The sequence below is a fragment of the Gossypium raimondii genome, chromosome 5 (assembly GCF_025698545.1).
Source record: "Gossypium raimondii isolate GPD5lz chromosome 5, ASM2569854v1, whole genome shotgun sequence".
Lineage (NCBI taxonomy): Eukaryota > Viridiplantae > Streptophyta > Magnoliopsida > Malvales > Malvaceae > Gossypium > Gossypium raimondii.
Genome location: NC_068569.1, coordinates 2553300 through 2577493, shown reverse-complemented (window position 1 = coordinate 2577493; position 24194 = coordinate 2553300). Strand labels below are relative to the sequence as shown.

The following is a 24194-nucleotide window of genomic DNA, read 5'->3' as shown; positions in this document are numbered from 1 at the left end:
AAATTTTAAATACAATTTAAAGACGCACAATAAAATTTCTAGTACCAATGTATCAAATAATTATTTTAATTTAAATACATCTGTTAGGAGTTAATGTAAAGAGAATAAATAAATAAAAAATAACGAAAAAAAAAAGAGAATAAAAAAATATTTTTCAAATTGTAGGAAGTAAATTTATTTTACTTCAAAACTTAGAGAGACAAGTGTCTTTTATTCCATATGTTGTTCAAATATGGGCTTTGCGTTTCTCCCGTAGGAGTTGAATCAATTTTAGGTCAACAAGCCCATCAAGTGCTTACTTCCCATAAAAGATGCGATACTTCACTTGTTAGTTACTTCTTTGTTCTTAGCTTTTGCTTTTAAAGCTAAGATAACAGATCATTTATCAAAAATAAAATAAAATAAAATAATTCAATATTGGTGGAAAATTTATAATATAAATTTGGCTGATCACTTATGTATGATTTAAATCATAATTTGATCATTAAACTTTAAAATATTATAATATGATTAAGCTGTTGACAACAGTAACAATATAAAGACATGACACATTGTATCATTATTTCAATGAAAAAATTAGGTCAAATTTCACAGCTACCCCTTATACTTTTTCTCTTTTAGTAATTTAATTCTTTTTCTTTTTAACTTTCCTTTTTTCTTTATTCCCCTTTTAACTTCTTCTCTCTCTCTCTCTCTTTGAAAGCAATCACCAATTAAATACAAAATAACAGAAAAGAGATATAATATACGAGCTCAAGGGGCGTAATTATGGGAGCTGACAAGGGGCTCAACGCCCTCAAAAATGAAAAAAAAATTCATTTAGGTCTTTTAAAATTTTTTAAAATTTTAAATTAGTAAATGTAAAATTACACTTTGACCCCCTAAAAATAATAAAAATTAATTTAATCCTTTAAAAATTATAAATATATAAGTTATTAAAATGATGAAATTGTATTTTTACTATCGTAAAAATTATAATTTAATTTCGGCCCCTAAATTGCTCCCAATTTTTCTTACGGTACCAGTGCAAGAAACATGAAAGCAATCAGCAAAGAGTAAAAAAAATTTACTAGACCGTATGAGTATGTATTCTATATATACATATATGTTTGTGTTTAGGTCAACAACACAATCCATAAACAAATACTTGTAAGTCTGTAAGTCTTAGATATATCCATTAGATAGATTCAATAGAAATTTTAGACAAAAATGTTCCTCCAAAGTCAACGAAGCTAGGCATATGGAATTTTAAAATAAAGAATAAAAACATCAACTGAAACCAAACGTTAATTGTAACTAGTTATAGTCCTAAAATATACTGGATTCGTCATTGTCAACTTTCACTTTAGTATTGGATCCACACCTTTTTCACAACAACCCTACCCCTATGCGTGCATAAAATCCTAAAATTAAAGGGAGAAGAAGAAAAGAAGGGACTTAAAAGAAAAAAAAGAAAAAAAAAGAACTAAATTGCTTTTAAAAAAAAGTATAAAGACTAATCGTGTAATTTAATCTAAATTTTTATTTGAAATGTTGATATATCATCATATTCATAATAATTAATGATCTAGTGATTAAAGTGTAACAATAGAATTCGCACCCAAAGATTAAATTTACGTTGTGAATCAATATTGAACTTGGATTTGGATTCAAGGCTATTGGAGCTTTAATACGTTGCGGTCTTAGCCTAACCATTACATTTAATCGATTAATTAATAACTCATTAATCAATTTTAACATTAATTACTTGCATCTCATGACTGATTTTGGTGGTCCAAATTTTATGGATTGGGCATCGACATTATTAGTTGATTCTTCATTTTCCATTGGATGTGAAGTTATAATTTCTGAAATACAATTAAAAAACTCATATAGTCTGGCCCAGACTATACAAAATATATATATAAAAAAAAAGAGAGAATAAAGTGTTGGAGGGAGAAGCTAAGTTGGGTGAGACCTTCCATCAATTTCAATTTGTCAATCATGATATGACCCATGACATGGCACTGCCAAAAAGTTTAAAAAATATATAAGGTATAAGTTTATCACTTTTCTATGTACCATGGTATGTATCCAAATTAAACTTTGAGAAATTAATAACAATTTGTGTATAATATTTAATAATATGAAAAAGGATTAATGTATGTAATTAGGCAAATGGCAAGTTGAAAGCAATGTGTTTTAAAGTTTTCGTTTAATTTGAAGCAATGAATATGAATGGCACTGGCACCCCAAGAAAGAGACATTTTTGTATACACAACTGTATATATATAATGAGTTGTTGGCTAATTAAAACTAGTTTGTATTTAAATGAAGGACAGCTTTAAGAGGTTGCTGTTATGGCTGGAGTGCTGGTAGTCGTAATGATCCTTTGTCTGTCGTCACTTTAAATTCAAGTCCCTCAATAAATTACACTTTTCTTCTGCCCAACATTTGCAGCCATTTATGTAAATTTAATTCCCTTAACTTTTAAATATTTATAACCCATTGTCTATTCTCAAAATGCTAAGAGTAGTATACATAGTACTATTCCTTTATATAGCACAAGTATTCATAACATCGAACAAGCCTTTAAATAACACTCTCACACCATTTGCACTGCTACAATTAAAAGAAGGGGGGATTGAATGGATGAAACAAAAAACACACACTCAGAGCTCATTAATGTCAATACAGATCAAATTAATTAATTTCTCAATATTCTTGTATGACAGCAAACAGATAAAAGATCAAACTTGTAATAATATTCTCCTCCAGTTCAGGCTTCAAACGGTGAAAACAAAAGGCAAAGTCACAGTCAGAGCCAGTAAGTACCCCTGCTAGCATCCGAGATATGTAATGACACTCTTCAAATCATCATCAGAAGCTGTAAAAACCCAACTTAAGGATTGGATCTTCATGACAGTGAACTAAAAATTAACTCCCATGAAGCTGTCTTTCCATTCCTAGTCATGTATCTACTAAATTTAATACAATATATATCCCTGTTGTAATGTTTTGTCAACTTTTGATTAATCTTTATGTATACGGAGAAACCAAATTCGACCAGAAAAAAACTGGGAATTCTGATCTGAACTGAGCTTATGTCCTTTGCTTCTCTCTCAAGGAGTTTATTTTCTCTAATTTCCATCCGTCCCGGAGTCTGGCAATAAAGGTCTCAGCTTTAGCGTTAACATCGGGACTTGGACAGAGCACTGGGACGCCTGCAATGCCAGCCCCATCATCACCCTCCATCATGCTCGCTGTTTCTGTATCACCTTTGCTTGAAGAAACATCAATTTCTTCCAAGTCCGGAGAGCTACAGCGAGAACTAGGACTGCTTCGTATCTTAACAAAATCCCCACGGAACACGAATTTAAACTCTGGCATCTTAAATGGTGGTGGAGGTGGCGGTGGTGGCATCGGAATTAATGGTGACTGTCCACCGCTGTTCACGTTCTCGTCGTAATAACTAGTATTTGCTTTTGTTGGCAATGGCGGTCTGCCGTTGTCTGCCTTCCTTGAAGATTCAGGTGGCGTTGTTGGTGGTGCAGGTGGTGGGATCTGACTCTTTTGCTTTGATAATATTTTTGTATAAGAAGTGACTGGTGGTGGTGGTGCGGGCGGTGGTGGTGGTGGAATCTGAATATTTTGCTTCGATGATCGTTTTGAAAACGAAAATGCTGCTGGCGGTGGTGGAGGTGGAGGTGCAGGAACAGAATGGATTTTTTTGCTTTTGCTGCCTTTTCTGAAGAGATTGTATTTCTGAAAGACAGAGGATGGAGGCGGCGGCGGCGGCGGAGGTGGTGGGGGCGATGTTGGTCGTGTACTAGTAGAGTAATAAGACGGTGGCTGTGGTGGAGAATGTAAAGGACAATCTTGCTGGTGATCATGATCTGTTGACTTGTGTTTCTTCTTTCTCTTCCTTAACGAAGCAAAAACCATCTTAATTTCTTTGGTTGCATTACTTTTTCTACGTTGCAATTTCGAATACTTCTGCTCTGATCTATTTCCCACTTGAACCAGCGGCGATGGTGGCCGTCGAGGAGGTGGCGGCGGAGGCGGTGGTGTTGTTCCTGATGGAGATTTAATTTCATCGAATTGATCAACACGATCGTTCCGATTCATCACCTTATCTTTCTGTCCAGCTGCCTGATAAGTTCGCCTTGGTTTATGACGTGGGGCTGCAGGAGGCAGCGGCGGCGGTGGAGGCGGCGTTGAAGGCGGTGGAGTCTTTGAAGGAGTTGATGAAGTAGAAGAACGAAGCACAAAGGTATCAACGGGAATAACCTTCGCTTCCGATTCTTCGAACTCACTCCTCCAACTCCTACGAAGCACATGAACTTGATGATCACCATAACCCGTTGAAGATCGATATTTATTTATTTCAAAATCATCAAAAAACCGAAATCGATCTTCATTATTCTCCCACAAAGAATCCTGTCTCAGATCTGGGTACGAGCTACTGCTTCTCTTCAACCTCCTCACACTGGTCGCCGGCGACGGTCTCACATTGATCGGAGCACCGTCATCATATATCTTTCTTTCCGGATGCCCAAACCATTGTTGCGAAACATGGTGGCCGCTTGGCTTACTATTATCACCACTAATACTATCATTTCTAATGCCGTTGCCGTTGTGGCCATCATCGTCGTCGTTTCTTCTAGCCAAAACGCCGCAAATAATAGCAAACAAGACCAGAAAGACGTTGAGAGAGTCCCAGCTTTTTCTGACACCGAGAGGTCTAAGAATCTGAGCGGTGACGGAGAGAAAAGGAGGGACCACGAGGAACAAGAGAAGCAATGCGAGGATAGGTAGGAGAATGATGAGAACAGGAAGGCTGAAAATAGGAGAAGGCGGCCGTCGGCGATGTGCGGAGATGGTCGGCTGTGACCATAAAGACGGAGGATCTCCGGTTACTTCCATGGAAAATGGCCGGTGTTGGAGTTTTTGTTCTTTTGAGTTTCTGAGGGGGAAGACTTTATAAACTGTATTAAAGGAGAGAGATTTAGCTGATTAATTACAAAACGGATTGTTACTAACAAATTTATTTGCTTTACGTATTTAATAATTTTAATTTTTTGTCGGAAATAATTTTCACTAACAATTAATTTATTTTAAAGTAATAAATTTTAATAGTGCGTCGGAAATTATTAAAATATGCTACTTTTTCTTACTTTTGGGTTGAAGGACAAGGAAGGCATTATGCTCTCTCAATTGTTTTTCTCTTCATTTTATTCATCTTCTCTTTCGATTCCGTTTTCAATCGCTTTCACGCATATTTTATCGCCGTTTAATCCATCAAACACCACTTAATGAAAATTTGTAAATAAATGCAATGTGTATACTTTATTTGTTCCAAAAGCCCTAGTGCTTTTAACTCTATTTTCTGTTTCTAGATGTGTTCTAATGTGTTATGTATATGCAAGCATGCCACCAAATTTATCCAAAATCCCTACCACTTTGTATTGATTGATCACAAAATTAAACTTCCGGAGACTTGATTTTTTGTGCTAATTTTTTGGGTGCCTTTCGCAACAATTAATTATTTAAAATTTATTGTCGGAGTAATCTAACGATGATGGATTAGGATATAATATTTTATTTATCATTTTTACCATGTACTATGTCTATGTATTAAGATCAATTATGGTTTTTAGATTAATTTTACTACTTTAACGATAATAAGAGATTAAGGATTTAAGTATTATTTAATATATTTCCATTAAAACATTTTAAACATTGTAATTATATTTATGTATAAATGTTGACTTAACTAATGCACGTTAAGTAGCAGGTGTCTTCTCACCAACAATTAAATTTCAAGTCGTAGCCAAAATAAAAGAGATAAATGAAAGACCATCTTTATTCTTTGATCTCCCTTTTGAATTATTGTAGTATTTGTAAATATGGTTGCAATTTGCATGGATAGCCAAAATAAATTATTGGGAAGTAACTTTTCCTTCTTCTTTTTTCTTTTTAAACATTTTCACTCTTAATGAAATATTATAAAAAAATTGAATTATTCTATCATTTCGTACCTAAACACTTTTCAGCACACAAATACATTCATGTCTAGCCGACAGGAAAAACAGCAATTTACATATATATATTTGCAAAAAAAAAAAACAGCAATTTATAATTCAACCTGTAAAAAAAAAAAAGGAGTGCAAATTCATACGCAAAGCTAATTAATTAAAACATAGTACGCACCGTTTTCGATTCTCATCTTAATTATTTATGTTCGTCATACAATTTACATGTTAAAAAAGTAAATATTTTACGTAAAATAACATATATGGCACATATAAATTTATACGTATCTATAATTAACCATGATCTATTTAATATTTTACCAACAAATGGAGATGAGGTAAATTGCAATAAAACATAAAATGAATATTAATGATGTAACTCAATTTATAACTTATTTCAATATTTAATAAAATCTTTAAAAAATTTACTCTAAACGAGTTACAATTGTATCCAAATGAAGTCTTAAATGATGTACCGAGTGTTGGATAAATACTATTATAAAATAAATTTGTTAGCATTTATTGCAAGAATAAATTTAGCATAAATAAGTAACAACTATGTCGCGGAAAAACCACTATTATAGAAGTAAATTTGTCTTGATCGGTGTAATTGAGTAGTAGACGTTATCCCTAATATTTACACAATATTTCTATATTCCTATACTTGAATAAAGAAGGTGGAACAACAAGTGAAATGAATCGAACAATTGACCAGAAAATAGAACAGAGGACTTGGGCTGAAAAAATAAGGAAATATAATCAAGAAAAGAACTTAAGAAAACAGGGAGGAAACAAATAGGAAAATAGAGGAAAGAACGGTGTTTTTTGTTTTTCTTGTGTATAAAAAATGAGGAAAGGCCTCGCTATTTATACTATTCGTCGAAGGAAAGAATAGTAAAAAGAGTAAGGTTAGTTTTTGCAATTGACCAATTTATTTTCGTAGATTTTTCAGCATCTGAAAATTGATCAAATTTTCAAAAATATATGTACTTAAATATTAAAAAGAACAAAAATTTAGAGCAACAACACAAATCTGTTGAAAACCCGATGAGAGAAAGAGGCAAGTCTGTATATAAATCTTCTTATAAGCTTATTCCTAATCAACGTGGGATTTCACTTTGCGTTACTAACAATAGGTTGCATAGGCATTTGTATAACTATAAAAGTTATATGTTGATTATCATGATTAGGAGTGAGCATTCAATCAAATCAAGTTGAATCGAATGAAAATATTTTGAGTTAATTGAGTTGATGAATCATATTTTATTATTCTAATTCTATTTGAATTTTTATCGAATCTAGTCAAGTGAAATGAAATTCGACTTAAGTCGAATTAAGTGAAATTGTTTGATTTAAATTAAAAATTAAACATGTCAAATTAAAATAATAATATAACTAGTTCCATATTAGAGCACATAAATTTGAAACCATATATATTTGAAAAGCTTTCAAAGCAAAATAATAATAAGATACTTTAATATGATAAACTTGAATCACTAATTAATTTATTTAAGTCCTAAAATGACCATTTTAGAAAAAAATTAAAATTGAACTTTCTTTATGTATTCTTTAGATTTGTTTAAAATTTTTATAAATATTTTGAATTTTAAAAATTATTTTGATTTTTTTTGTAATTTTGTTGAGAAAGAGACCAATTTGTTCATTTTCTAAAATGATAGGGAGCAAAGGGTATTTACACTAATTTGTTATTCGAATTATAAAATTTAACTCAACTCTAACTCAAAACTCGAATTACTTATTTGAGTTAACTCAAAGAACACAATTCGATTAACTCAAATTTTGAATCATTACATTAAACCAATCAAATTTTGAATCAATTCAAGCTTATTCGAAGACATAGAGTAGGGATGACGAGATAACATATTTTTTGGTAGAAAAAAGGAACAACACTAAGTGATTACATTAAACCAATCAAACCCGTGTAAAGGCATTACTCTCGAACTGCAAAACCCCTTGTACTGAACTTGGTGGATCCACAAATAACAACAAATTCAGTGTACCATTATTCATGTACTTAGCCATTTGATCAGTAGCCGCATTCTGAGACATTGGAATATGACGAAGTCTAATCTTCCAAATTCGTCTGAGAAAACAATTGATTAAATGTAAATCCACCAAACTACTATTGGCAGCTCTACCAGCTAACAGAGTGTTTGCTAGAAGTGCATTATCACATTTTAGTTTTAAGTGTCTGGATCTTTTCTCTCATGCTATGCACAATTTTTCAAGTATGGCTCGTGCTTCAACTCGAAAAATTGTTTTCTTGCCAACCGCCATTGAAAACCCACACATTCATCTCACATCAGGATCTCTAAACACGCCTCCCATCAAAACACTAGTGCTATTGAACGATATTGCTCCATCTGTGTTGAATTTAATTCACATGTGTATATATACTAAAATGAAAATATTTAAAATGTTTTTTGTCGGACTTCCGGAAAGATTTTTGTTGTGTCCTTTCCAAAATTCTTCCTGACATTTACTTGTGCAGGGAGATTTTACAAGTTAAGCAATATGTTGCGGAAATAAATAAATAAATAATAAAAACCCAAACTCCGTGTATCCCGTAATCCCCACGTGTTGGCCAATCCATTTGTATGTAAAGTGAGAAACTCTTATAGAAAAAGATATTTCTAGTCTCCTTTATACATTATTGGAGCGTGGTTGCAATCATTGAAATCATACCCTTTTTACAGCAGAAATATCCGCATACCATGCGGTGCCTTTGCTCAAATAATATAAAAACTTGAATTTCAACTGTATTATTAATTTTGTTTACCATCAAGAAATGGCTGGTTAGATTAACTACTTAAACGAAAAGGAATTCATCCACAAGAGTTTTAGTTAGTCACAAATCTCAATAATATTGTCATATCTTATAATTTTAATACCTAATTGAGTTTAATCACACCAGTCATATTTATTTATGTCTCAATAAAATTCTTTAAGACCCTATACGATAGAACATTTATCTCGCAAGACCTATGTTAAGTTTGAAATCCAGTTAAAACTAACATTAATAATGGCAATAGAATGATCATAAAATAATAAGAAAACAAAACAAAAAACATAGATTTTTACGTGAAAATCCTTTCGGGGAAAAATTACGGGTAGAGGAGAGGAAAATTCTCTAATGTCGAATTCGAATGATACAAGAGGAGTCTCGACTAGGTTGAAAAACCTTATTTTATTCAATGTAAAATAAAAGCAATGTAGTAAGGTTGAAACACCTTATTCTAATAAATATCATATAAAAGTGTAGTTCCATATGGATTCTACTTGTGCAGCCCCTAATTTTATCATTGTATTATTTTTTTAATAAGAATTTAGGTCAAACAACTCTAACAAATCCTCTTTATTATCAGTGAGAAAGAGGCTCACTAATGTATCAAGACTTTGTAAAAGTTTCTCAAAAACCTCCTAACCTTTAGTAGCTCTCCGCATTACTACATGAACAATTCTCAATCTACATCACTAGGTTTTGTATCAATAAACAAGAACTTTTTTTATTTGATTAATGTATTGAGGTCTGAATTTGATAATTGTTTTTATAATGGGACCTGAATTAGGTAATTTTTCGTATATTAGGTCTTGAATTATTTTTTGGTTTAAATTAATCCCTAAATTTGAAAATTTTTTCTACGGAAGGCTTCAACATTTTTTAGCCCAACTTTTTTAAGAAATATTATGGACAAAATTTGAAAAAAATTAAGTCAAATACAAAACAGGAATCAAATTCAATCTCAATGTGAGAATAATGATCAAATTTGAAAATAAACTTTAATTAAAATAAAATTTTAAGTTTCAATATAAAAACAATGGTAAAATTTGAGAAATTTTCTTGCATGGATTAAGTGATATTTATAAAAAAATTATTTTTTAATAAAAATAAAACTATTTACAGTTGGCTGTGCAGCTCCAACCTCTTAGAGAAACAACTAGGTTTTCACTTTTAAATAGCATCAAAAGCATTAAAAAACAGAAAGGAAAAAATCACGTTCACCTTAATTCAGAATGTGGAAGTTTTTAACGTGTAAAGTTTCATTAAATGTTATTATAAGTTGTGGAAAACTAACATGAATGGTAGGTTTAATGGATTCCAATGACGCTTTTTTTAACTCTATCTTCGGTAAAGATTTTTCAGTATGTGATAGAATCAATGAAGAGACAAAACAACTTTTATTAGACAAATCGTTACGATAATTTGCCGCACTTTTTCATCGTTTTCCACTTTGGGTTTCTAAATTTACCAGAAAAAATGAATATATAAATTCGAATTTATTTTATACAATAACTTATATATATATATATATATATATATATATATGTGTGTGTGTCTCAATCTCATGACAGCCAAACTTTTTTTATTTTCTTTTAAAGTTCAGAAGCGTGATTGTGCTGGAAAATCATGGTATGGCCACAAGCATTTCTGAAAATTGATAATAATTTGAAGGGTATACATATATGTTATCGTATTATATTATTACAACCCCACGAATTCCCTGAAGAGATAGATTATTATCAAATTTATTAAAAAAAGATAAACAATTGGGGAGGCCCCATGCCATGGTTGGTTTCCTACTTTCTTCAGAAAGGTTTTCAAATGCAAGACTTGAACGGATTTTAAATCATGCTTTGATAATAACGCGCGTGGTTAACGTGTGGGTTTAAGCTTATTATCATTTGGCGTTTAAGTTGATTAGAAGTTGAAGTAGGGACTCGAAACATATAAGAATACCACGTAAATTAAAAAAAAGAATAAGAAGAAGAAAGGACTGCCACTGACCACGAAGTGTACTCTAAGGGTGAGTTTAGATGGACGGTGCGTTTATCTGTAGTTAGTGTAAAAATAACGGTAGCGGTGAGATTAGATATTAATTGTAGCGTGAGACAAAAAGTAGGTTAAACGCACCGCACTTAATCGCCCATCCAAACCTACCCTAAGTCTCTCCAACAACTAAGCAATTCAGCTTTGTAGCGTCTGGTAGCCAGCCTGTTGCTTTCTCTCGTGCTTATAATTTAGTTCCTCACAATTAGACTATGCCATTACGAATTTTGTTTTTCTTTCCCGTATTATCGTAATCATATATATTTGTAAATTATAATAGACACTGAGATTAAGTTTTGGGAGAATTTTAAAATTTTAAAAGTTTAGTGAGATTTAAAAAATTCTAATTAAAATTTTAAATTTCTTTTATGAAATTAATCAGAATTTCAAAAAAGTTCATAAAATTTCAAGGAAAAAATGAAAATTTCCAAAAAACAAAAATTGGGACCCTCAGCCTCCATCATGGTCCGCCCTTAAATAGTAACCATTATAATAAATAAATAATACTAAAACAAGTAAAAATCACAACAATCATGTTATTACCGCAATTTAAATATTATATTCTTGCTAATTAAGTCAATAAAAGATTTGTATTGATTTCAAATCTTGATTAATATTTCGCCTAGCTTAATTAAAGGAAACTTATATTCTTAATAAGTTAGTTTTTTTGAAATTTTTAAGCAAAAAGAATGACATCTTTGGAATAAGACCCCATTTGAAAAAGGTTTCAAAAAGCAGTTTCTTACAATTATTAATAACATAGGTAGATGCTTTTGTCGCCTATTGTTCATTAATTCATAAAATTAAATGATTATTAGGAACCAAAGAAGCATGGTTAAATAGAAACATAATTTTATTTGTAACTAATTCATTTCTCTGTAACTTGAGTGAAAATTACTTTGGAGTCAGTTTCAATCATGATTTTATCCCACTTTCTTCTCTTAGCAAGCTGCAAACCGGAATATAAAGCCTGAAGCTCCACTTCATCTGGTGAATCAGCAACAAGATTCAATCCCATCTTGCTTCAAGAGATACTCAAAAGCGCTATCCACGTTTATTTTAAGCCAATCAGTTTCCGGCTTCCACCAGAGAAGAGTTTCACGATTATTAGAGGTAGTTTTCTTCCTACAATCGCTTTGCTTGTTCTGAAGCTCACACAGCTCCACCATACCGATCTTAACTCTATAGATGGCTCTCTTGTCACTAACAGAACTTCCATTGAAAATAGCTTCACATTGTTCCTTCCAAATTATCCAACAGGTAAAGGCGATTCTGAGTTTCATATCCAAGGCATTTTGCATATTACCTTTGAACAAGCTAAAAATCTCCTCAAGCCACCCACCAAAGCTGCTAATATCTTCCTTGTTCACACGAAGACCATGGCAAGCTTCATACCATACCCTTCGAACCCATCCAAAGCTCAATAGTAAATGTTCAATAGTTTCCGCTTCCTTGTGACATCAACAGCAGATCGGATCTCTATAACCAAACTTGTTCCACATATTAAAGTTCGTAGCCAAGGCCCCAGATAAAGCTTTCCAAAGGAAGATTTTTATTTTACTTTGTACTTTAAGATCCCATACACTCCTCCCCAGTTTCTTATCAACCACTCCTGAATATACTTGTTCATGGGTGGGATTACCCGCCCAACCCAAAATTTAGTAGGTTTGAATAAAAATATTATGCCTGAAAAATGGACTTAAATAATAAAAATTAGACCCTTTCAAAATATGAATCTGGCTCAAGTTTGGATATTTAAGGCTTGAACTTATCCAATTCGGCACATTTTTAAATTTATAATACTTAATATTATATTATGTTATTTTTATATATTATGTAATTTATAACATATTATAAAAATAAATTTATACTAAATATATAATATTATTCTAATATATACATTAAAAAAATATTAAGATGACGATATAAAAAATTTTAATAAATAAATTTTTTAATAAATATATAAATATTAAATTAAAATAATATTAAAAAATAAGTTAGCCAAAGCTTCATTCATCTCGTTGCAAAGCTTCTTGGGAAATTTAAAACAGGACATGTAGTATATTGGAACCGCACTGGCAACCGATTTTTGAGCTTGCTAATGAGCCTTTCCTTCACATAGCTTAGAGCATTCATTCTAGTCTTCCCCCATAGGCTTGGGATCCCCAAATATGTGCCTGGATTCTTCGCAACAGAGACCCCGAACATGTCCCCCATATTTAGTTGAACATCCAATGGAGTATTAACACTAAAAACCATGTTGGATTTACATTGACTTGCATTATATACCTCTTTACAAAAAAGTCATTTTAATTTTTTTTACTTTTTTAGCCATTAAATTTGTATTACTTGTCAAATTAATTGAAATGGATGGAAAGCTAGGTTTGCTCATTTTGTTAATGTGACATTTACATGGACTATGTGACAATCCACATGTATGTCACATTATCAATTAATTTTAAAAACTAAAAATATTTATTTTTAAAATATTTTTATGCTTTTAAATAATTTTAGTAATATTATTTTTTGATTTTTAATTTTAAAAATTAATTAATTCTTGACATGGCATCTACATGTATGCCACACCAACAAAATAAACATACATTAATTTTTCATCTATTTTGAGGTGATTTGGCATACAACATGATTTAAGAATTAAAAGAGAAAAATATTAAATAAAAAGCTAAAATGATTTTTATAAAATTGAAAAACTAAATAAATTATTATACCTTAATAAATTAAAAATACATTCATGTTTATATACAACAAAATTTAAATAAAATATCTATTTTAAAATAATAATCACAATCATTTAAATGGTTTAAATTATTAAAAGAATTATCCGAATTGAGCATATACATTAAGCCATTAGAAATTAACGACAGCTGTGATGTATGTGACATCTAATCATAACATTTGTTTAAAAACAATTTTGTTCTCATGTAATTTTCAACATGTAAACATTAGATAAAAAGTCTAAAATATATCCAAACTTTGGTGTGATATAAGATTCAAAAATCTATTGAAAGACGTTTTGCGTTTATTAGTGGTTAAAATATGCCACATTGACATGCATGTGACTGATTTTGTGATGGAATTCTAGTAATACAAAACGCTTTCGGGCCTGGGTTTCTGGTTTAGGGGTATGGATTATGGATTAAAATGGGCAGAACTTAAGCCCTTCATAAACTTATTTCTGTTCCTACCCTTTCACTATTGGTGGCTTTGTAACGCTGCGTTTTGGTTCCTAAATTGTTGGACTATCCCGTCAATGAAAGAAATCAAAAGAACAACCTATCAACACCCCAAGCCTATCATCTTCTCCGTGCTGCTTCATTTTCTGCAATCCTTCTTTATTTCTTCCTTAATTTTCTGGAACAACAAACTAAGGAAAAAAGGAGGGGGAAATATGGTGTGGGTTCAATGTGAGGATTGCGGCGAGAACTTGAAGAAACCCAAGCTATCAAATCGCTTTAGAATTTGTTCTGCTTCCATCTTCTTATTTGGTTGGTTCCATAGCTATCGTGCATTGATTGTGGAGTGATTTTTGAGCAGCAAACCGTTCAGGGTCGTACGCAATGCATCACTGAGGCAGTAAGTCTCTTATTCGCTTGCTCTTGTTTGTTAGTTTTTGATAAATGATCTTGGAGTCCCTTTTTTTTAATCATATTTAGGAGAAATATAGTCCTAAGGAGCAAGTAAAAACACCAAATGGTTCAAATGCAAAACCCAACAAGCAAACAAAGGAAAAACCCGATATTGATATAAATGTGGGGTTATCTCCTCGTCCTCCTTGGTTTTGTAGGTAACTCTCTTTTTTATCCAGATTTTGTTGTGCCACTTTTTTTTTTTTCAAGTGTTGCTTGTCTGAAAATACTTTTGAAGAGTTTGAGTAATTTTCTAGGTGAGTTTGGATGATGGTGAAGTCATGTGATTAATTTACTTTTTATTTTATGTTATAATATTATTATAGTATTTGATCTGACCGTCATTCTATTTTATACTAATAACAGATAAAAACACCGCCATCCAAACTTACCCTTACTTAGGTGATTGTGTATGGCTATTGCTCAATGGTGAAAAAAATAACTACCCTCAATTGTGCTCAGGCCGCAAACTTTAAATATCAGTTATTCAATTATTCTAGCTTTCTTGTTTTCCTTTGTTTTCATTTATGAACAATGGAAGCTTAATACACAAAAGTATTACCATTCTTTCTCTCTGATTCTTTTGGGTGTTGTCTTGTTTTCAGTGAGTATTTCAGTCCTTTAGCTGTAATGTATTTGGCCCAATACTACGGATTTTGGTGATTTTGTAAGTTTAATATATAAGATTTAGCTGGATAGTTTTTCTTTGGTGTCTCATTTATAATAACTGACAATTAATCTAGTAAGGTAGTTTATGTTGATCTCTTGAGCTATGGTCCCAACTTTCATGATATAAAAATTTCACATGATAAAATATTACCTATATATTATATTAATCGTTGTATGTTGTGATTTGATAAGATTCTCTTTATTATCTATTTGCAGTCTTTGCAATACCAAGGTTACCAGCCAGCAAACATTGCTTCTTCACGCTGAAGGAAAGAAGCATAGGGCAAAGGCTCGGGCTTTTCATGCTAAACAACCGAAAATAAAGCGAATAGTGAATCGCTGGAGAATAAACCTAAAGGAGAGGCCAAACCGTAGGATCTGCCCAAAGATGGCCATGTCCAAATAAACTCAGAACTCAGGCCCGGCCCCAGTAGTTGTTTGGAGCTGCGGCCACCCAGGACCCAAGGTTAAATCCAATTTTTAAGGCCCAAAATTTAATTTTTTTTAGCTTTCAAGGGCTCAAAAATGTCAGGCTGCTCAGAAGCATCAAATGGAGAAATATCATCGAATAAGAAGAGAAAGCTAGATGTGCCTGTGAGGGATATTACCGAAATACAGAGTGTGGATGATAGCTCAGGCAAAGCCTGCAATGTTGTGAGAGAAGATAAAGCAGCATTTATCACTAACAAAGAAGATAACAAAAGAAATATAAAGTGGAAGAAGTTTATTAAAGCAGCCTTGAAATCTATATGTCTCCTAACTAGTATTCATTCTATTTCAAACTTTTTTTATGTTATATTAGAAATTATTCAACTTCTGATCAGCCATTTCCTTTCCCTTGAACCAGGGGTCGGGAACTAAGTAGTCACGAAGTTGCATCCCGTTTATCAAAATTACAATGATCTTTCTCATTGTTGTCCTTGTACATGCATTTATGCTATCTTTTATATGCATTTGGCTGAGGCCGGATGGAGTTTTGAAGATGCGGAAGCTGCAAAAACTGGTTCTTAAGGCCCTCCAAGAATCGGGTGTAGGTGATGATGATAAGTCCCAACTAAGTGAAATGTTGGAGCACTAGGTGAGGGTGGTTCTTTGTGTAACCTTATTTCTAGAAAGGTTTTCCTATCGACTATTCATTTAAACTACTGTTGTCGATTATTTTCTCTCTGGTGTTGTAGATAATTTCAAACTCCAGATATACAGTTGAAAACAAATACGTACATTTAGTGGCTAAAGACTGGCTTTAATGGAAGCTCTTTTGTGGTGGATATTTTGGAAGATGGCTATGTCACCATAAGTAATTGATTTTCCATGGCAGTTTTATAGTCATTCATTTTTATTTTTTTGAAAAACCATTTAAAACGCCTATGGACGACCATATGTATATATAGAGAAAGCTTATGTGCTATATATTTCAACACTGATTTTTTAAAATGATTAAAATTTCAATAATTTAAATTTATGCACTTAAACTTTTGAGTCGATTTGAATTTTTTTCCATATTAATTAAAAATATATTATTTTAATGCATGGGAAGGAACTTTATCGGAGGCCAAAGCCTAGAACCAAAGGTTTAAATGAAAAAGTCCAGGCCAAGAGACGTGTCTCTCTCATGCCCACCCGATTCCAAACATGAATATACAAAATGCAGTGTGCGCCGCAAATTTACAGAGACCACAGTTCTAGTCTTGTAAGAAACCCAAATGTCTATGGAGCGCCACGTTCACGACAAGTTTAACAACCGAAACATGCTCTTCTTTTAGGACACGTTAGACTTTATTCGGACACCCTTGTTTTTTTTCTTTTCCCGTCTTTCTTTCTGCCGTTTGAGTCTAGGAAAATTTAAGATGGGAGATCTTCACATGGGAGTAGAAGCAGATGCAATCAACGATAGTAGCAGCGATAATCATAGTAAAAGGGTGGATATTTACCCACTAAGTTGTTACTATTTTGGATCCAAAGAAGCCATTGTTTTCAAGGATGAAACTCTGTTCGATCGTATCAATAGGATGAAATCCAAGTACTTCACCTGATCTCTCTCTTAAATTCAATTGGGTTCTTTTCTGCGCCAAAAATATTTATGGGTTTAACAATTTTAACCTCCCCCCCCCCCCAGTTATGCTGCCTATGGATTGAGGACTTCCGTGGAAGCAGTTATTCTGGTTAGTTTGCTCTGTTTTTCTGATTTTTATGATTGTGAAGTTTTGAAAACCTAAGAACAATGTTCCAAATTGTTTAAATTTTGAAGGAATTGTATAGTTTAGGCTAGAAGTTATTTTGTGCCCTGTGCTTAGTAATATGAATGACCGATGATTGACTAGGTTAGGAGATCTTACTGAAAACTTTGGTCGAAACCTAGGGAACTTAGTTAGTTCAAGGCTGAAACATATGAACTATTTTGTATTTTTTCTTAAATAAAGAAATTTGAAAGTCACTTCCAGACTTGCAGTGCATGGCATACTGTTAGTCGATTAGAGGCGCCTCCTGGAAGTCGAGAACACTGATATTTAGGACTTAGATACGACTGTTAATAAAGGGTAGACTGTTTTCTACATTTCCGACTGTTATATATATTTCATGCAAGATTGAGGGAATGTATTAGTTTAGTTATGTTCTTTGCAAATGTTTTAAGCAATGTTATCTAATCAGGTTGAGTTGTTCAAGCACCCTCATCTTTTGCTGCTGCAAGTTAGGAATTCCTTCTTTAAGCTTCCTGGTGGCCGTTTGAGGCCTGGTGAATCAGGTAAGTTACTAGTTCTGTGAAATTATCTTTTGCAAACTTGAGTTTTGCTAGGTTTAACCATTCTTGTGCTTCACTGATCTAAGATTGAGCTGAATTTCCAGATATTGATGGACTGAACCGTAAGCTTTCCAGGAAGCTTTCTGCTAGTGAAGATGGCAATGAAACTGAATGGCAGGTAAAGCAGGTTTTTTTTTCTCCCCATTTATATTTGCAAGTATTATTGTGAAATGGTGTGAAAATTCTCACTTTCTTAAATATTCAGGTGGGTGAATGTCTTGGCATGTGGTGGCGGCATGATTTCGAAACCTTAATGTATCCATACTTGCCATCCAATGCGAAAAAGCCTAAGGTTCGTCGGTTGGTACATTTATATTGATTCTGCATCTGTACCATACCTTTCTCAGTTCTCATGTTATTCTAAATTTCATAGGAGTGCACCAAAGTCTTCCTTGTGAGGTTGCCGGAGAGTCAAAAATTTATCGTACCCAAAAATCTCAAATTGCTTGCAGTTCCACTGCGCCAGGTTCATGAAAACCACAAGGTACAACTTAACATTATAAATTGGTGCTTGAGCATTCAATCAAGACTAAATTGAACATTGTGCTTTGTAGAACACTTGATATTACTTTGACAAGTCCTTTCTGGATATATCAATAAATAACCTCCTTTATGGGGTAGCTTCATTGTACTGCCCTATTTATGCTTCGAACTTGTTTCTCCCTATAGATGTTGTAATTATGCATTTCATGTTTTGTTTTTGTAGACATATGGACCGATAATATCGGGAGTGCCACAGTTGCTATCCAAGTTCACCATCAACATTGTTGACATTTAGAACATGCTTGTTTACAATAATCGTTGCTTTCCAGGTTAAGTAATAGGAACGGTGAGAAGATGTGTGCTGCAGCTGTACGGGGTTTTAAATCTTAGGTTTGTAATTTTTCATGGAATTCCCAAATACATTTGTATATAGTATGTTATATACCATAGTTTTCTTACAAGATGTGATACACTAACATTGAGCTCGACAATATCAAATTTATCTTCTTGTTTGTTGGTTTTGACGTTCATTTCCAGGATATTTCAATGGATATAGTTTGATTCTATTTTGATAGATTGTGTTTCACCCACGTCGGCAGGCAGGCAAGTGCAAAAAAAGCTAACCCTTTGTGCACTATGATAGTTATTAGTCAAAGTTAGGTCATTCTGACCAATAAAAAAGAAGCCAAAGTTAATGATCATAAATTTGCAGACAGCCTTAAGGGTTCCACAGACTGCTGAGAACCAAGTGGGTGCCGTAGTCATTACTGATCGATAACTATTATGTGATGTGCTTTCAGGTTTCAAGTGGATTCATTGTACAATCGAAACAAACATTGTAGTAATTTGGAACCAACTTGTAATTTCTTACGTCACCTTTATTTTAACCTCTTTAAGTAATTTCTATGTGCCATTCCTTTCCTTTCTGCAAATTACTAATTAATAGAAAACATGGTATAATACACAAAATACAATACCAATATAATTCAAATCATAATATAATATATAGACAGTACTTATTTGAAGAAGAAAACAAAAGGAATTCATGGGTAAATCAGAAAGTGATTCGATTCGAAAAATTTGATAAATAATTTAAATTTTGAATTAAATAGTTCGAGTTATTCAGATAAACTCAAATAAAAAAATCAAAATTTTCGTTTTAACTCGAATATAAATTACACAATTTAAGTTATTCAAACAAACCGGAAAAGACAAAATTACATTATTCGATAAATGTTTATCCATCAATCTTACTTATGAAGTTAAATAATCTTGTAGTTCATCTACTAATTAAATAATCGATTATGTAAACACAACATTCAAGATAAATAATAGTATTCGTTAACTTGACTAGATTTAACTCGAAATCTTTTAACTCAATTCGAAAAAATTTTAAATTAAATTCAGTTACTAAAATAAAATTTATCAATTTAACTAACTCGAAATTTTTTAACTCAATTTGACTTGATCAAATGCCCACCTCTATTATATGGTAGAGCTTACTAAAGTTTGTCACGTAATAGAGAAACCAAGCCTTGGTACGTACAATATAAGATTACGCCGTAAAGATGACCCTTTTCCCAGTGAGGCAATTATTGATGAACACAATATTAATCGCATCAAAAATTTGTTTCCAGAGTCAATAACCGGCCGGCTAAAAAGGTGGTAGAACAACTTGTCAGTACTTAAAATTGTAATTCAGCTGGTTGTGAATTTGAAAATTCAACTATAATACAAAAGGCGTCTCATAGACTGCTATCGTTTTTATTCGTGGAAAATTTGTGCGCAAAACAGTGTTAATTTTGATTGGAAATTGGGAAATGACTTTTTCTAATATTGAATTTCGTTTCTAGAAACTGGGTCGCTCATACACGTTATTATCATCTTGTGTGTAATTTCATTAATCTAAATTTCTCTAAAAATGACACTAATCCATTTGGGTCTTTTTTATGATTTTATATGGTAACTTTCCCGCTTTCATATATTTGTTTTTTATTTAAATATGAATATGTTCTCATCCTCCTAGCCAATGTGAAAATGCTTTTTTTTTATAAACAATAAATTTTCTTTTAAAATCTGTTTGCCAATGGGAGTGCATTTACATTTGGAAGCTTTGAAAATCTATATTCAAATCTCATGGTTTCTAATTTTAATCCTTTTCTTAGTTCTACTTATAAAATATAATTTTGTTTTTGTGTGTGGCATTTAAATTTAAAAATGTAATCATTATTTTGGCTTTTCCATTAATATTTCAATGTTACCATGATTAGTTTATAATATTAATTTGATATATATTTTTTGGGACGAAATTTATATATATATTTAATGAAATTCTTAAAATAATTATCTATTTTTTTAAGAATTAAAAAAATTAAATTACGACTTATAATTATTAAAAGAAAAGTCAACGTGAAGTCAGGTCATCTTCCTCGTGGTCGTGGAGGAGACTGGTCTGCTTCTCTCTTTTCCTCTTCCCTATATATGTATATAAATAGCAACCATTGAAAGAAACACTCTCAACTACTCTTTTTTTTTTCTCTCCCACTTTTGGAAAAAAGAAGAAGCAAAACCTCAGATGAAGAAGGGAAAGGGAATTGTAAACCCTAATTTGAAGCTCTCTCTTCCTCTTCCAGCCGAGATCTCCTTCGCCAAATTTCTGTAAGCATGATTAGTTATTTACGTCCACTTTCAAATTCTTCTACTTTCTTTTAAGGATTTTTAAAGTTTGATTTTGGCGTTAAATTTTTTTTCTTGGCAGAACCGAGAGCGGTACATTCAAAGACGGCGATCTCCTCGTTAACAAGGATGGAGTTCGAATTGTATCTGAATCCGAATCTGAAGCTGTATGATTTCTTTTTTCTTTTTTCAATGAACTTGCTTTTTTTTCTTAAGTTTAACGCTTTTCATTGCTGAGATTCTCTTGACTCAATAGATGTTTGCCGTCTAGCGAGTTAAGAAGATCTTAGTTAGAGTTTTCATTTATTGAAGATTTTAATCTGTTTCTTTTCTTTTTTTGTTGCTTTTAGCCTCCGCCTATTAAGCCATCAGAAACTGACGCGGACGACCAGTTGAATTTAGATGATATAGATGCCATTAAAGTTATCGGCAAGGGTAATGGTGGAATTGTGCAATTGGTCCAACACAAATGGACTGGCCAATTTTTTGCATTGAAGGTAAATATGCAAGAGCCAAGTTTTAAGTGTTTTAACACTTTCTGAATTCTCACTCTCGTGTTTTTTGTTTTAAAATTTCCGTCCTCTGTTTTTTTTTTACCAAGAATTATTGCCGTTTCAAATTTCAATGACATTTGCATGATGTGCACATATCACCTGTAGGGAGACGAAATTACACAGTGTGAATGTGGTTATCTAATTAAAATGTCTGAATTATGTTGACGGATTTATCCATTTACCTCATATGTGTATTCTAATGAGGGCCTGATTCCTGGAAACTTATTGGTAGGTTTAATCATGATGAATGATAACAAAAAATCGCTCCTAAATCATGCTTGATAGATGTATTGTGAGCTATTACTGTTAAAAAGATGCTTCTCTTGTTGGTTACACTATGAATTAGTAAAAGAATGTTCAGCCTTTCTTGATTTTATAGAAGTCATTCTTCTAAAACAGATCTTGTTATTTTTTGAGAATTGGAGCTAGCCAAATAACCATTCAAAAAAAGTTGTGTTTCTTATGAGTTTTGCATTTCCTTGTTGCTCTCATGGTAAATCCTGACACGGTTTCTTTTGCTAGATTATTCAAATGAATATTGAAGAGTCAGCTCGCAAGCAGATTGCAAAGGAATTGAAAATAAATCAGTCATCTCAGTGTCCATATGTTGTTGTTTGTTATCAGTCTTTTTATAAAAATGGTGCCATTTCAATTATCTTGGAGTACATGGATGGTGGATCCCTAGCAGATTTTCTGAGAAAGGTTAAATCCATTCCCGAGCCCTATCTTGCTGCAATATGTAAGCAGGTTGGTACATTTGAACTTTGAAGAAATCAAGAGTATGTACCAGATGTTCTGGTATTCATTTTATATTCTTCTTGTTATTGCAGGTGCTAAAGGGTTTGATGTATCTTCATCATGAAAAGCATATTATCCACAGAGACTTAAAGCCATCTAATTTGTTAATAAATCATAGAGGAGAAGTCAAAATTACTGACTTCGGTGTGAGTGCAATAATGACAAGCACCTCAGGACAAGCAAACACATTTGTTGGCACATACAACTATATGTCTGTAAGTAATTAATTGACTGTACCAAAAGATGAAAAGAAACTTTGTTTTGGTGGCTAAGGTTATTTTATTATTATTTGTTTGAAAGTTATTAGTTTTGTTGACGTCGATTACCTTCTTTTGTAGCCTGAGAGAATTATTGGTGACAATTATGGAAGTAAAAGTGACATTTGGAGCTTGGGGCTAGTTTTGCTCGAGTGTGCAACAGGTCAATTCCCATATTCCCCACCTGATCAGGCAGAAGGATGGACTAACTTTTATGAGCTCATGGAACAAATTGTTGAACAACCACCACCTTTTGCACCTTCAGATCGATTTTCTTCTGAATTTTGCTCTTTTATATCTGCATGGTAATTTTTTTTAATCAGTTACTTATAATCCCTAAAAGGTTCTAGAATATTTTTGCATTATAATGAGTTATTGAGTTCTATATTGTTAATTAAATGTTTTCGTCAAATTGATCTTCTGTCAAGAGAGATCATTTATTAGTTCCTTTTGGTACTGGAGGGATAGCCTCTGCAGTTGGAATTTTCCTTTTACTTTGATTTTATAGAATTGTTTGATCATTTGAGTTTTACTGAAGCCTGGCTTGGGTTCTTTTATCCATGACAGTGTAAAGAAAGACCCGAATGAAAGAAAGTCAGCTCATGAGCTGCTGGGACTGCCTTTCTTGAACATGTATTGTGATGTGGACCTCGAATCTTACTTCAAGAGTGCAGGATCACCACTTGCAACGCTAGAACTTGTGTGGTATGTATATGTTATGCTTGAGTTTGGTTACATGTTTTTGTCATATATCTGTCCAAAAGCTTGTTTTCACTATGATGAGATAAAATTTATCTGGTCTTTACTTCATATCTGAAACATAACAATAAAGCTAAACAAAAGTGTCACATTTTTTGGCAGAATTCAGACGAAACAAGTTTCAATCAGACTCTGATGTCAGCAGAAACCGAAGTTCTAAGAGCATGGAAGATTTGTAGTTTTTGTTGTAAGTAATGTGCAGGGCTTATTTGAGCGGCTGTAGTGATGACAAGGCCAAAGTTAACCCTTAATGATTATCAAAAAAATTTTCTTGCCAGAGGCTCGGAGTGTGAGGTACACCTTTATTGCCGTGTTGTTAGTGTTTTTCATAATTTGAAAGGTAATGATGTCTTATATCAAGAACAAATTTATGAACTTCCTGAATTAGAATCTTTACCTGTCTATTCATGTTCTGGGTGCATTAATTCTGATCGGATCATTGCATCACGTGTTACAGGACTTTAGTCTAGTAAACTGCATGATCCTCCGGCGCATGCATATGCATGCACTTAAGCTTGTATTGTAACAAAGCATGCATTGACATTCAAGTTCTGGAAAATTTAAGGGTCCTTTCAGCATCTGATAGCAAATCCAAATTGTTAATGTTATGTTCCGTTTGACAACCTTTCCAATCAATACCATATAAGACTGTTATATCTTGTATGCTTTGTCTTCTTATAGTGAAAAA

General features: G+C 32.5%; 4 protein-coding genes across 4 annotated transcripts; 3 read left to right on the top strand and 1 right to left on the bottom strand.

Moving 5' to 3' along the window:
- Positions 1-2487: 2487 nt before the first annotated feature.
- LOC105769015 (verprolin) lies at positions 2488-5077 on the bottom strand. Its single transcript, XM_012589362.2, has one exon. It carries the CDS (start codon positions 4903-4905, stop codon positions 3082-3084), a length of 1824 nt encoding a protein of 607 aa, XP_012444816.1. The 5' UTR covers positions 4906-5077; the 3' UTR covers positions 2488-3081.
- Positions 5078-14272: 9195 nt separating this feature from the next.
- On the top strand, positions 14273-16457 carry LOC105766749 (UBP1-associated proteins 1C-like). Its single transcript, XM_052631397.1, has 4 exons — positions 14273-14281; positions 14383-14457; positions 14538-14668; positions 15396-16457. The coding sequence occupies exons 1-4, from the start codon at positions 14273-14275 to the stop codon at positions 15583-15585; spliced, it is 405 nt and encodes a 134-aa protein (XP_052487357.1). The 3' UTR covers positions 15586-16457.
- Positions 16458-16796: 339 nt separating this feature from the next.
- Positions 16797-18992, top strand: LOC105768269 (pre-mRNA cleavage factor Im 25 kDa subunit 1). The gene is made up of 7 exons (XM_012588119.2): positions 16797-17199; positions 17296-17341; positions 17829-17922; positions 18024-18097; positions 18185-18271; positions 18353-18463; positions 18686-18992. The coding sequence occupies exons 1-7, from the start codon at positions 17027-17029 to the stop codon at positions 18755-18757; spliced, it is 657 nt and encodes a 218-aa protein (XP_012443573.1). The 5' UTR covers positions 16797-17026; the 3' UTR covers positions 18758-18992.
- A 1892-nt stretch (positions 18993-20884) lies between these two features.
- Positions 20885-23914, top strand: LOC105768268 (mitogen-activated protein kinase kinase 2). Its single transcript, XM_012588117.2, has 8 exons — positions 20885-21120; positions 21221-21305; positions 21489-21635; positions 22215-22439; positions 22523-22705; positions 22829-23052; positions 23315-23452; positions 23609-23914. Coding segments are annotated over exons 1-8 (1086 nt in total). The 5' UTR covers positions 20885-21037; the 3' UTR covers positions 23610-23914.
- The last annotated feature ends 280 nt before the right edge of the window (positions 23915-24194 follow it).

Bases quoted from the DNA above. Each gene is read 5' to 3' on its own strand.
- LOC105768269 (XM_012588119.2), top strand. From the start codon at position 17,027: ATGGGAGATCTTCACATGGGAGTAGAAGCAGATGCAATCAACGATAGT. The intron at 17,342-17,828 runs GTTAGTTTGCTC...TTATCTAATCAG, and splicing joins CCGTGGAAGCAGTTATTCTG to GTTGAGTTGTTCAAGCACCC. The intron at 17,923-18,023 runs GTAAGTTACTAG...CTGAATTTCCAG, and splicing joins TTTGAGGCCTGGTGAATCAG to ATATTGATGGACTGAACCGT.
- LOC105769015 (XM_012589362.2), bottom strand. From the start codon at position 4,905: ATGGAAGTAACCGGAGATCCTCCGTCTTTATGGTCACAGCCGACCATC.
- LOC105768268 (XM_012588117.2), top strand. From the start codon at position 21,038: ATGAAGAAGGGAAAGGGAATTGTAAACCCTAATTTGAAGCTCTCTCTT. The intron at 21,636-22,214 runs GTAAATATGCAA...TTCTTTTGCTAG, and splicing joins GCCAATTTTTTGCATTGAAG to ATTATTCAAATGAATATTGA. The intron at 22,440-22,522 runs GTTGGTACATTT...TTGTTATTGCAG, and splicing joins TTGCTGCAATATGTAAGCAG to GTGCTAAAGGGTTTGATGTA.
- LOC105766749 (XM_052631397.1), top strand. The intron at 14,458-14,537 runs GTAAGTCTCTTA...AATCATATTTAG, and splicing joins CGCAATGCATCACTGAGGCA to GAGAAATATAGTCCTAAGGA. The intron at 14,669-15,395 runs GTAACTCTCTTT...ATCTATTTGCAG, and splicing joins CGTCCTCCTTGGTTTTGTAG to TCTTTGCAATACCAAGGTTA.